We start from the raw sequence: 13,215 nt of genomic DNA on the forward strand, positions 1-13,215 counted from the left end.
TCACCCTCTTCCTCTGTTCTTGAGTTTTGCCGGGGTCTGTGGAATCGGTTGGAAATTTTTTTTTCCCCCCTATTTTTTGTCTTGTTTTTGTTAATGAAAAGTATTATTACTTTCGGAGTGGGAGAAGAAAGAAAGAATGCCACCCTTTTCCAATTCAATTTTCCATCAAAAGAACTGGAGTGACGGACGACTAAGTCCAAATTCTTCAGGGGTTTCTTTGAATTTCAAGTTTCACATTTTTATTAGAGTTCAATTGGTATATGCTACATAGGAGAGTTGAGCCAATGATGTCTATTTTATAAAGGTCTAAATATCAACACAGGGGATCTCTTTTAGCCTTTGCTTGGATTAAAGAAATAAAGTTGAGTTGAAGCTAATTGAAGATACTCTTTTGAATTGAATCCGAACGTTCCTGTCAGTCAAAACATGTTTACAAACGTTGTCATCTTTTCTTCATCTTTTTTTTTTTTTTTTTTTTTTTTGACATTGCTTTTTAATAGCAAAAGTACAGCCTTTCCTGATTACATATTTCCTCCGTCTGCCTCATCCTATCAATATGGCTATCAGAAAATATACAGAGCACAATCCGAACCACAGAGATGATAGAAGCAGACAACTAGGCCAACAGAACTTAGCTCATAGTTGGTGTCAATGAGAAATCAGCGTAACTCATTTTTGCAATTTATCCCTATCCCTGCAGTTAAATCAGAGTTCTCAAAATAAGACCAGGCAAGAGCAGTCACCAAGAACTAGTAAAAAGAAAAATCATTAAGAGCCCCAGATGGTCAAAGCCTCGTACGCAACTAACAAACCTGTTGGCTCATAAGAATTTCCACTGCCACATTCAGATCCCCATCCGCAGCTGCTAGTGCAACTTCTACCTGTGTCTGAACAGTTCCAAGACATTTGAATTTAAAATGCCAACCATCTAAATTTTAAATATGAGTATTCTAGGAATGTATCCACTAACAGATACAAGTGGCATCCCCTACTAGTAGCGCTGCATTAGACCCCATATGCATTAAAAAGTGGTTTAAGTCAATTAAGGAAGTAACTATAAATATGACTTCAAATAGAAAAGAAAGGTGAGAAAGATTGCATGGGGCCAACCCTAATTAGTCTGATGAAGAGCCATAAATGACCCTAAAATTTTGAAACTAAAGCTTGGTTGTATTTTAGGAAGCATCAGAGATGGCTTTACCCATGTTCCTGTACTTGCCAACAGGAATGTTGTAACAAACTTTGTTGGTTAGTACAAATCCCCTATGTTGCAAGGTTGTCAAAGACGAAAGTAAAAGATCATAATAATAGCAAGGACCAATCCTACTCTAGATATCCTTTAATGGTCAACTTTTAACCTCTATATCTTTTCTAATTGTAAGAAAAATAATCAAAATCATGTGCAATCATGGATAGACATGCATATGGTGAAATGGCTTTTTAATTATGAGAGTAGGCAGAGTGATGTAATTTTACCTTTTCAAAACCCATTGCTACAAGTTTTTGGATTTCTTCATCAGTAGCCACTGAACCCTGCATCAAATTCCAAGTCGACAACAAGAAATTCAGAAACAGATTAACCAGAAGAAAGAAAAAAGGAAAATCCAACTCTTAGATTTATAAAAGAAACCTGATGGCTTGGAGGGACGCCAACTGATGTATTATCTGCTACTCGCCACCTAAAATTGTCAAGAACAAAGTAATCAATATCATTTGGCCACTAAACATGGCTTAGTATTAGTCTAGTGGACCTAATAAACTATGGACCTAATAAACTAAAGGCATTATGACAAGTTTTAATTAACAGATGAAGTCAACACCTCACATGACAAAACATGGCTCACTGGCAGATATCTTAACCCAATTCAAGACCCTCAGGGATTTGTAGGCAAGATTAGGATAAAACTAGATTTTGACTAGACATCATCGTTTAAATATCAGTATTTCAAATGAAAGTGTACGCATCCTTTGATAATTGATTGTTTTTTTAAAACCAGCGCCACCATTGCCTGAACAATAACTGTTTATAGTTTTCTTAAAAACTAAAAGGACCTCCACCCATATAAATCAACTTTCACTGTTCAATCCTCTCTTCTTCTTTTTTGGGAGCAGGGGAGGGGGGTGGGTGGGGAGGCTGACATGTGATTGCCCAGCCTGATTTTTTCAGTAGGTTTCAAAGTCAGGTAAAGAAAAGATTATCAAAACACATTTTTTTATATAAGTTATCAGAACAACCATTTCATAAAACCAAGCACTAATTACTTCAAACCAACAATCAGGTTGATCTACCTAGAGGTATCAATAACTAGATGTGCACCAAAGAATTTTTCTAATACCTTCCATCAGACTGTTGTCTTGCACCAGTTGCTGCCAAGTCTGATGGACGATCTAGATTACGATTATCCAAGAGTCTAGCCTGTAGGTTTGAATCAGAATTATCAGCAGAAACCATTTGACTTTGGTTGGATCCAAGTGTCCTTCCCGTTCCAGGAAATCTATGACTGTCTTCTGCTGACTGCATGTGATCAAAAAGAGCATATTCAATCCATAAATTTACATAACTTCGCTGAGACTTCTTTTTGATAATTCAAAAGTTACAACAATACGGGGAGGGGGGATTCGAACCCTAGTTCTCCTCATAAAGGAGAGCAGCCAATGCCATTGAGCTACAAGGCTCTTGGCCATTACTTTGCTGAGACAGTTGAGGCTAGAGGACCCAAAGAGAAAATAAACAACAGTTAATAACAAAAGGAAAAGAGGAAAGGTTTTGTCAACTTAAAACTAAAAGGAGGATATAACTTTGAGTGTTGTTTTCTCCAAGTTGATTCTCTAGTAACATTCAACATTTCCCCGAGTTCATTAGGGCTTGACCATCACTATATTTATTTATTCTAAATGAATGGATTCAAAACTTGAATTAAAATTACATATATGATTCATATGAAGCACTTTTCTATGATTCTAGTGCTATTGCAAATATGATCCAAAGCAAAAATATAAAACCCAACCAAAAGAAAGAGCTTTGCATGAGTAGACTAAGGATTTTGTTATATAAGAAGCACAGGTTTAATTGGTAAAAGGACAACATACTATTTGAAAGCAAATGCCAACACAATCCATGTCAAAAGAAGATTTTGGCATTCAGCCATAATGAAGTGAAACTGGAAACCCAGAAAAGTGTTCCCCTCCAGCACTATCTTCTAATTCCACAAACCAGATGAAGACCCCTGATCACATGGTAGGCCAAAAGTAACCCACAGCCAGTTGGGCCCAATTGATTTAATGGATCTTGTTTAAATTTATTGCTTTTATGTAATTGGCTAAGAGTTATTTCCTTTCCTACTTGGCTTAGAAATTTATTTCCTTTCCTAACTTGGTTTGAAAATTAATTACTTTCCTACCTTGGTGTGAGGGGAATGCATGGACTTTTGAGGGACGGGAGAAATCAATGCTTGATCATAAGCTTCTTCTTCTCAGATCTTTATTTGAGTTGATGAATGCTTCCTCTCTATTTTCTTTGATCACACGTTTGAGATGCTTGATTATTGTTCTTTTGGTGCTTAGTTTGTTTGTAATCTGTGAACAAATCCTGTGTACATGGTCTACTTTTTTTATTTTTAATAAAATTTTATTACTTATCAAAAAAAACACTTAGGGAACCTATTTAAAGGCCCAAAGTTCAGTATGGTGATGCTTGTTTTGATTAATAAAATTACTATTAATTTTCTACAATAGCTTGGTGTTGATTCCAGGCAACCCTAGGTACTGATTCCTAGGTTTTATTTTGTTTCACCTATTTGTTTCTCTGCGATTTTCTTTGATATTTTTCTGCAGGATCAGATGTTTCCTTAGAATTCTCACTAAACATACCCTGAACCCTAAAATAAATTAATGGTGAATTATTAAGCTTATGAAATAGGAGATTAGCTATCCTAACAGAAAAACATGTTCTTGAAAGATCAGATCATGCATTAGATCTCTTCAAAGATAAACTTTGAAAGTAATTTGCTAAAGTTGAGGCTTGCATTATTAGTGCATTACAAAAAGTGAACAACTATATTGACATCATGAAAAAAAAAAAAAAAAAAAAATCCTAATGCCTTAAAAGATCCTGAAAAGGAGATTCACTCAATACCTGAGCAGACGATTCCCTTTGAGGCATCCATGAGGACAAATTTCTCCAAGTATTTCCAGAAAATAATCCACTGCTCAAGAAATAATATCAAATTATGATTCTAGGACATCAAATAATAAATGACTTTGAAAAGCATAACATACCTAGATGCCGTATTTTGGGTTGTATATGTAGGGATGTAGCCCGTGGAATTCCCGCCAGTGCACAAAATAAATTTAGGCCGCCTCACACAAGATGACTGAAAATCATATTTAAAAAGATCATATTCACAAAGGCCTATCTGTATTACAAATACATGGTTAGAACAAAAGGGTTGACCAATACAGGCAGATACCTCCATGTATAGCATGCCATTTTTATTAACCAATATATGTTGCACAAGAACATCTTCACAAAGAGTAAAAAGTAAAAACTGAAACTTTAAAAGAGGAGAATATTCGATAGTCAACATTATAAGGTTTCCTAGCTATTCATGACGTTAGTTAATAGAACTAAAACAATACCAAAAGGTTGAAATGAGATACTCCTAAATTTGTATAAAGCAGGCTACTAATCAGTGGGAAGCCTGAACAACATTAATCAAAGTATAGTTCAATATTAATATTAAACATTATGCAAACTGCAGTTCAACATTATTATTTGAGGGAAATATTAATAATATAACATTATGCAAAGTACAGCTCAATACTGACAATTACAGTGCCTCACCTAAACTATTACTTAACAGAAATCCTGCTTTAAAATAACAGCCTGTCAAAAGTTCTTTCCTGAGATAATTACCAATTCTAGTCTCTTAAGACAATAAATTATGCATCTGTACGCAAAATGTATCAGACTTTCAACTGATGTGGTAAGATTATATGTTCCCTTATGATATTACATGGATAATGACATGAAACAAAAAATAAATAAATAAAAACTAAGATGTTGAATAAAAACAATATGGCACAGTTAGAGCCCTAAGCAGAGTAAATGGCAGCAAAGGTTTAAGGAACCCAAAATGTGATATACAGGGCATTTATGAGTTCAATTTAGTTCAGTGATAGTGGATGTCCACGATGTGCATTTTATGGTTTGTGTGTAGATATATGCACGCATATCCATTACACACACACATTATATCTATTATAATAATAACTTAACAGAGTGGAAGCTTGTAAAAGCCAGTAAGTTTGAAGTTCATTCTTATTATGAAGCTTTGATGGGTAGGGGCAAGTTTTCCATAGAAAAGTATCTGGCAAATCAAGGTTCCTACAGGTGTTGCTTTCTTTGCATGGACAGCAGCACAAGACAGAATTTTAATGGTGAATAATTTGTGGAAGTGTGACATGATGATTGTCAATTGGTATTGCATGTGTAAGACTGACGGAGATCAGTGGAACACCTTTTACTTCATTGTAGCTAGAGATATTTGGTCATTTCTGTGGGTGTTATTTGGACTGTCCTGGGTCATGCAGAAGACAGTGGTGCAAATGCTAATTTTTTGGAGAGGGAGTTTTCAGAGTTGGAAATTCTAAAGCCTGGGATGCTATTCCATTGTGCATCTTGTGGATAATTTGGGGATATCAAAACTTGCGAACTTTTGATAGAATTGAACAGCCAACCATTATGATCAAACAATCATTGTTACAGTGCTTGTATAATTAGATGATTGTGCTAGAAAATATTCCCTCACATTTGGTTTTAGATTTTGTAGATAGTCTGAATTTGAAATTGTAAGATCTACAATGTAGTATGTAATTTTCCTTATCGGCTTTGACATATAAAATCATCTTATTTATGTATTCTATTTATGAAAAAAAGAATACATAAATATATAAAAGTATTAATTGGCTCTATTGAAATAAACCATTAGCTTTTCAATACTACTGTCTAGGACAATTCAAGATCATTCAGCAAAAATGATAGTTGGACCATAAATGCTGTAAGGTAAGAGATGCTTAGGTCTTGAAAGGTATTGAAACTTGGCCAACTCCTAACTCTTGGTAAAGTTATGCAATAGTAATGCAGGAAAATATTGATAACATATATACATAGAAGCACCTAAAAGAAATGCTAAGTCCTTTGAATTCTGGAAATTAGACTCAACAGAAAAGCATATCAAAACCTAAAAAATGAACATTGAAGGTACATGTGGGAAGCTGAGCCAATATAGAAGGAAAATACAGAAGCATTATTCTAAAAACTGAAAGGTATTAAGCATAAAATTTACATCCAACAACGTCAATTTCTTTTATTTTGTAGTAGCATGCCTTGAAATATTTTATTTCACGCTCCAATTTCAATTCTGCCAGGCTAGCCATCAAAAGATATTGGACTATTGTATTCCGAAGTCCAGAAAGCCCTCATATTAGCAATGGGTAGAGACAAATTGGGTGGACAAAGTGTAAGGGATCCTTGAAAGGTAAATCCAACAGATAACAAGGAGTATAATAATCTAGGGTTATCGTCACTCTCAGTTCCATGTCCTTTGATAGCTGAAAGGCATTTATACTACTTTCATGAAAGAGATCAAATTATAATTCTTTTCCCATACTGTTTCTGCAATCAAAACGCAATTTCGTAAAGATACTTACAAGCCAAGAGGAGGCCTCAATGGCAGAATAAAAGGATGCTCCAGGTATCAGGAAGTTGAATATGCCATATGTATCTGAAATAAAAGACAAAATTATAGAATTTCTATTGTGTTCCTTATGAATATGGAAGTTCAGGAAGGAGAAGGGGAAACAAGAGACAGAGATGTGTTGAACTGGGAGGGAACTTACATGCAAATCCAGACAAAATGCCACATAGGTGTCCAAGCAATGAGACATTTGATGCAAGAAGCTGGAACAGTATCAACAAGATCCATGCATACCTGGAACAAATCATTCAAAAAAAAATACGTCACATCTTCAATAAATTATCTAAGGATAATACAAACAAGTTAATAGACATTAGATGCGCATTTACCATTGAGCAGACACATTGAAGAGTCCAAAGACACTGCACAATGATAGGAAAAGGTTGTAAATCAGAAGTCACCAGGAATGGATGTACTTAGGAGAAACCATGCAATGTATACTGGATAATAATCATTTTTTGATAACTCTACTGGATGATGATAATAATAATATTGAGCCAACAGGATCCTATCATGCTTATGAAATATCATGAGTGTAAAAGTACACATGAAATTGCATGTATTACTAAATTAAGTATCATAAATAACCAACCTCCTAGATGTGATTCCATTCAAACTTGTTTCAATCACGATCATAGAAAATAAGATCCCTGAAAAGCCTATTGCACACTCATTCATGAGATACAAAAAAGGATGAAAAGGATTATGCCCCACCAATAGTGCAATGAGAAGATGAAAAATAGCATTGGTTGTAGCCAATAGAATTATCATGTACAACAAACGGACAGATCCCATAATTCTCTCCAATTCAGAACCCAAAGGAACCAATGCCAGCATGTTGAATAGAACATGAAGCAGTGAACCATGAAAAAAGATGGACGTATAAATCCTGTAAACTGTAAGAGACAAAAGAGAGTAAGGTTAATGACCATAAGACTGACACGTCTCACTAAAGAGAAGGGACAACCTATAAAGATCCATGAAAGTAAAATAATTTAAATAAATACAAAAATAAGAAAGAAAGATATATAGTTTCTTCTTCATACACAAATGAAAGCTACTTCTTTTTTTTATAATTCAATAGTTCAGGAAGGGTGGATTTGAACCTCGACGTCTTCATTGGAACACTAAGAAGTGCCAGTTGAGCTACAAGGCTCTGGGCACAAATGAAAGCTACTTTCATACCAAAATCGACTACCATCACAGATTTAATTGGAACAAAAATTTAACTTACAAAGGGAATTCCTAAAGATTAACAGGACCGGCTATGTAGCGTGTGATAAGGCTTTGAACAGACCCTCTCCAACCCAAATATTAGATTGCAGCCTAAACGTTAGACAGATTAAAAAAGGCTTTCATAGACACTACTGAGGACTGCTCTTGGGCTAAACATTTTATGTTCCCACAAAATTTCAGGCAGACCAAGGACCGCTATTAGCTAAGGACATGCAAGAATGACCAGAAATCATGAGACCAAACATGAACAACAGTTTTATGTAGCAGATATTTTCCAAGAATAGTTTTAGATTACTTTTAAAATCCTTCCCTAAGTAGCATATTGATAGTTGAATAAGTATTTCACAAAGATATCTCACATATAGGAATAAAAATATCTATCACAGCATAGATCCTTGCATAAAATATGAAGTGCAACAATTTTAGACCTATTCTTCAAAAAAAAATTAAAGATACATAACTAAAAATATGTTGAGATCCCATCCCCCAATATATATCACTATGAAGCCATCCCATTATATCTTCCAAGCACACCCAACATAATAGATGGATAAAGATTATCCAATGCTTAGCTTTTAAACTGTGTGCTGGATTTATACATAAGGTAATTCAAGGGGAAAAACATGAAAGTTTCAAAGGTAAACATTGCACAATTATTTCAAAAAAGGAATCATATTCAATCTGCAAGTATGTACCTTGGAAATGTGATAGAATTGCGGAGGGCAAGAAGCATATTTCAAAAAAGGAGTCATATCCAACCAAGAGACAGACCAAGTATATGATCCCACAAACAACCACCACGGCAGAAGTAAGTAGTGGAATGCCATCCCACCATTGACCCAACCTAGTATGCAATCCTGCCTGCACACCACAATGAAAAAACAATGTGAAATTAATAACTCAAAGAAAAATAATATATATTTTTTGATAAGTGAAAAATAATATTCTGACTAGTAAAGCACCTACCCATCCAAAAATGTGTTGATAGTGGCATTTTCAAAATTGATGAAACAAGGATGGCATTTTTGTTTGGAAAAGGGAGATAAGCACCTTCTTACTCCATTACAATGAGGAGTCAAAATGATTGTGAAGCTTGTTAGCAAAAGTTCTAGTTAAGAAGGAGACTCATACATTTTTAATTACAACGACTTTGTAACATCATTTCTAGGGTAAATTACATTTTAAACCCCATAGTTTACGGGTGGTTTCAAATTAAACCTTACACAATAAAATGCATTTCAATTCAAACCTTGGCATGATACTTCTGAAAGTGTGGATTTTCAGTTTAAACCAATCCTAAATTAAGGGATTTAAAATGTAATTTGCCTCTATTTTAACATATACACCTATATAATAGTATACTCCAAGGCAAGCCAGGTGCTCACCTAGGCATGCGTAGTGCCTTTGAACCCCTGAAGCAAGACGACTTTAGAGAGGCACTCACTTTAGAGCCTAGGCAAGTACTTGAGCACCTTAAGCATACTATAAGATGCTTGATGCAAGGGCCTCAATGAAACTTAGCAAAAAAGAAGAAAGAGCAGTTTTGTAATTTGGCAAAGAAAATGTATTTTAATTCAAGTTAGTAGGTGACTCTTGGCAAAAAAAAAATCACAATTAATGGAAGCTCAAAGCACCCAGGAACTCTGCAAAGGTATGAAAGGTCAAAGTCCAATCATATAAACTCTTCAAAAATAAGATCTTCAACTTAATTAGGTTCATCTCTTTCCTTCAAAGCAACAATCATTACTCTCTCCAAAGACACCACATTAAACGCAAAGGAACAACTTTCCAAATCTTCCCATTTCTTTCCAAAACATCCCATCCAACATGATAACATTTCCAAAATAGAATAAGGCATCACCCAAAAAAACACCAAACGGACAGAAAACCAAAGACCATAGCTTTCGAGCCACTGCACGATGAAGAAAAAATGAACCACACTCTCCCCTGGGTTCTTGCACATGAAGTACCCATCAAATCGTTTATAGTGTAGAATTAGTGAAGTGTAGGAGAGTTTTTTCTCAACATTTGGCCCTCGTGGTGGGAGATGGTACTCGTGTTCTTTTTTGGTATGATAGGTGGATTGGGTAAACTCCTCTTAAGATTCTTTATCCTGATTTATTTGAGTGTTCAAGTTATAAGGAGGCTTGTATCTTTGATGTTTTGGGTCACCATGCGGAGGGGAATGATAGAATTTGGAATTTGATCTTTTCTAGGAATTTTCATGATTGAGAATTAGAGGCAGTTTCCTCTTTTCTTGATTTTATTTACTCCCAGGTTCCAAGTGGTGTGGGGAGTGACAGATTACGTTGGTGCCTTAAGGGAAGTGGTACTTTTGATTCTCAGTCTTTCTACCAAGAGATTCGGGGTGCTCTTTATTCCACTTTTCCATGGAAGTGTGTTTGGAAAGTAAAGGTAACTAAAAGGGTTGCCTTCTCTATGTGTACAACAGCTTTATGTCAGATTCTTACACTAGATAACCTCATGGAAAGGGGTCAGCCATTGGTGAATCAGTGTTGTATGTGTTGCTATAATGGGGAATCAGTGGATCACCTCCTTCTTCATTGTGATATAGCACATGCTCTATGGATTAATATGATCTAGTTATTTGGGTTTTAATGAGTCATGAAAGACTCTGTTGCTAGTTTATTATTTTGCTGGAGAAATTGGCTTGGGAAGTATAGATTAGATATTTGGAATTTGGTTCTGCTTTGTTTGATGTGGGTTGTTTGGACGGAGTGGAATCGTAGCTTGTTTGAGGACATTGAAAAATCATTAGGCCATCTAAAAGATTTGTGCCAGCGAACTCTTTTTGATTGGTCTTGATGTTGGGGTTTCTCGGATTGTTCATCCAGCATAGAGTTCCTTGTCTCTCTTAGAATAGCAGCTTGATCTTTGTCCTTTTTCTTTCTTTGTTCTTTTGTGTTCATCATCATGAACTCATTTTTTTCCTTTATATTGTTTTTATCAATAAAACTAAACTGATTACCTATCAAAAAAAAGTACCAATCAAGTCAACACTCATTTCCTTAGATTATCTATAGTCAATGTCTTTTCTAACATCACACATTAAGATATAAAAATAAATAAGCCATCCTTGGTGGTACACAAACTTTCCCCATGCCCTTACAAGGATAAGAATTCTGTCCTCCACTCAAGAATTCCAACAATTGAATCATTGATCTCCCCCCGCCCCCACCCCAACCCCAACCCCAAAAAGAAAAATCCTTTTTGTGTACTATAAATAATCCGTCACCTTGGCTTTACTGTCCCTGGCAACTAGGAAGAGGCTAGAATATCTCTCCTTAAGAGTTGTCTCACCATTCCTAGGTCATGCGGCCAAAAACTAATTATGGAGCCATCACCAACAGCACACCATCTTCTCCTAATATATTTCCACAATCCTACACCATAAGGCCCTTTTTTGGTGTCTTACACCTTAGGCGATACAAGGGCTTGGCACCTTAACGTTGCCTTTCACCTTTGACTACACTAATAATACCCACTTCTGCATTTAAAAAGAAAAAGAAAAAACACCAATTTGATGGCTCTATCATCACTTATTCTACATTAATGGAAGCTTTGTTTAGGCTACTTTACCATGTAAAAAATTGTCATTTTAACCTTCAGAACATGCAAATTTGAATATTAGCTAACAAAAAATACTTCCATATCTAATCCAATCAAAACCCATGTAAATCTTATTGATACCTAGATGTTATGTATCATCCAAGAAAAGCTAAGGTACCCTATGACTATGCCTATACATAAATATTCGTATTGAACAAATTTTATAACCTGAAGTAACTATCCTTACATCCTAATTATACTCTTTTAAAAAAGGTTAACTAACCACCTAAACAAAAACTAAATTAGGGTTTCCAATTGAATCCGCAATTCCTTCTAATTTCAAACATTCCAAACCTGATCCAACAATAACAGTATGACACAAAGACACAATTCAAACACCCGGAATTTATTATAAAAAAAAAAAAAAAAAAATCCCATTATTTCTCATAGAATAAAGTAAAAGAAAACAAGTAGATATGATATGAGTCTAACAAGGTAAACTTTTCCAAATTTGCGAGTCAACTCAACTAAGCACACTAGTGGTGGTAATTTGCTCAGTTTCAACTCTTTAAGTACAGATTTTTTTTTTGCTTTACAATGTTATCCATACCCAAAAAATTGAAAATTAGAAGCAAAATTGAATCATTTCATTTCATTGCATTTTTCTCAGCAACCAAACAGAGCATAAATTGAAGTTAGGGTTGGTTAGGCAAGGAATCAGTGACGATGCGTAATTATCAAAATCGAAACGAGCAAAGGAAGAGTGAAGAATGTAGATCGGAGCTCACCTCGGTAACGATGTTGGGTCTCATTTTCCGCGAAATTGTTTTCTCAGTGACTATGTTTGAAATCTATTTGGTGCTTTGTGGATTGTGTACCAGCAAAGTTAGTTACCAATCAGATACGTACAGCAAATGCTCTCGAATTCTCCAATTTCGAAAGTAGAAAACCGGGTTCGGACCAGAAAGTTCGGGTGGGCAAAACTCCATTTGGTTTTTTTTTTTTTTAAAGGAATTTAGTTGATTTTTAAATTGGATAAAAAAAAAAAGACACAATACACTATTTTATTGGCCTCTAAATTTTTCCTTATGAAAAATTTTAGTCTATGAAATTTAAAATAATTATTTTCAATCCCTAAAAAAATTAAAGAAATTGTTTTTTTAAGCATTAAAATATATAAAGTAATCGATTTTAATCCCAATATAATTTAAAAATGTCACTTTTAATATTTTTGGAGTGATCATTTATCAGTTGTTAGGTTGACCACGTTATCTAACACTGTTTGGGTAGGATGAAAGAGATGAAAAAGAATAGAATGAAATATTTATTTTATTTCCTTTTATAAGAGTTTAAGTACAGGTATAAATCAAGGTGCTTGTAACTTGATTAATTAACACTTTCTGGTATTTTAAATAAAGATATTCAAAATTCAAAATTTCTTTTTTCCAACTATCAAATAAAAAAAATAAAAAAGTACAAGAAATGAAAAGGGTATTCTTTCATTTGTTTCATATATATATATATATATATGTGTGTGTGTGTGTGTGTTTGTATATATATATATATATATATATATATATATATATATATATATATATATATATATATATTAAAAATAAAACATGTAAATTGAAGTTTTCAAAGAATAAAA

General features: G+C 34.4%; 1 protein-coding gene across 2 annotated transcripts; it reads right to left on the bottom strand.

The window, feature by feature from the left end:
* Window positions 1–362: 362 nt before the first annotated feature.
* Window positions 363–12,488, bottom strand: LOC142611306 (rhomboid-like protein 15). 2 transcript variants are annotated; one of them, XM_075783414.1, is made up of 13 exons: window positions 12,353–12,488; window positions 8,690–8,855; window positions 7,351–7,654; window positions 7,088–7,120; window positions 6,901–6,992; window positions 6,712–6,785; window positions 4,279–4,373; window positions 4,136–4,205; window positions 2,337–2,515; window positions 1,631–1,679; window positions 1,477–1,533; window positions 813–887; window positions 363–694 (listed from the first exon to the last, which is right to left on the bottom strand). In XM_075783414.1, the coding sequence occupies exons 1-13, from the start codon at window positions 12,374–12,376 to the stop codon at window positions 689–691; spliced, it is 1,224 nt and encodes a 407-aa protein (XP_075639529.1). In that variant the 5' UTR covers window positions 12,377–12,488; the 3' UTR covers window positions 363–688. The 2 variants fall into 2 exon arrangements, with proteins under 2 accessions (XP_075639529.1, XP_075639528.1); XM_075783413.1 differs by lacking the exon at window positions 363–694 and having other exon boundaries at window positions 804–887.
* Between the last annotated feature and the right edge of the window lie 727 nt (window positions 12,489–13,215).

This window comes from Castanea sativa, chromosome 9, assembly GCF_040712315.1.
Source record: "Castanea sativa cultivar Marrone di Chiusa Pesio chromosome 9, ASM4071231v1".
Taxonomy (NCBI): Eukaryota; Viridiplantae; Streptophyta; class Magnoliopsida; order Fagales; family Fagaceae; genus Castanea; species Castanea sativa.

Coding starts and splice junctions, on each gene's coding strand:
- LOC142611306 (XM_075783413.1), bottom strand. CDS start 12,376: ATGAGACCCAACATCGTTACCGAG. Junction 8,856..12,352: donor GACCCAACATCGTTACCGAG/GTGAGCTCCGAT, acceptor TGTGGTGTGCAG/GCAGGATTGCATACTAGGTT. Junction 1,534..1,630: donor GCGTCCCTCCAAGCCATCAG/GTTTCTTTTATA, acceptor AATTTGATGCAG/GGTTCAGTGGCTACTGATGA.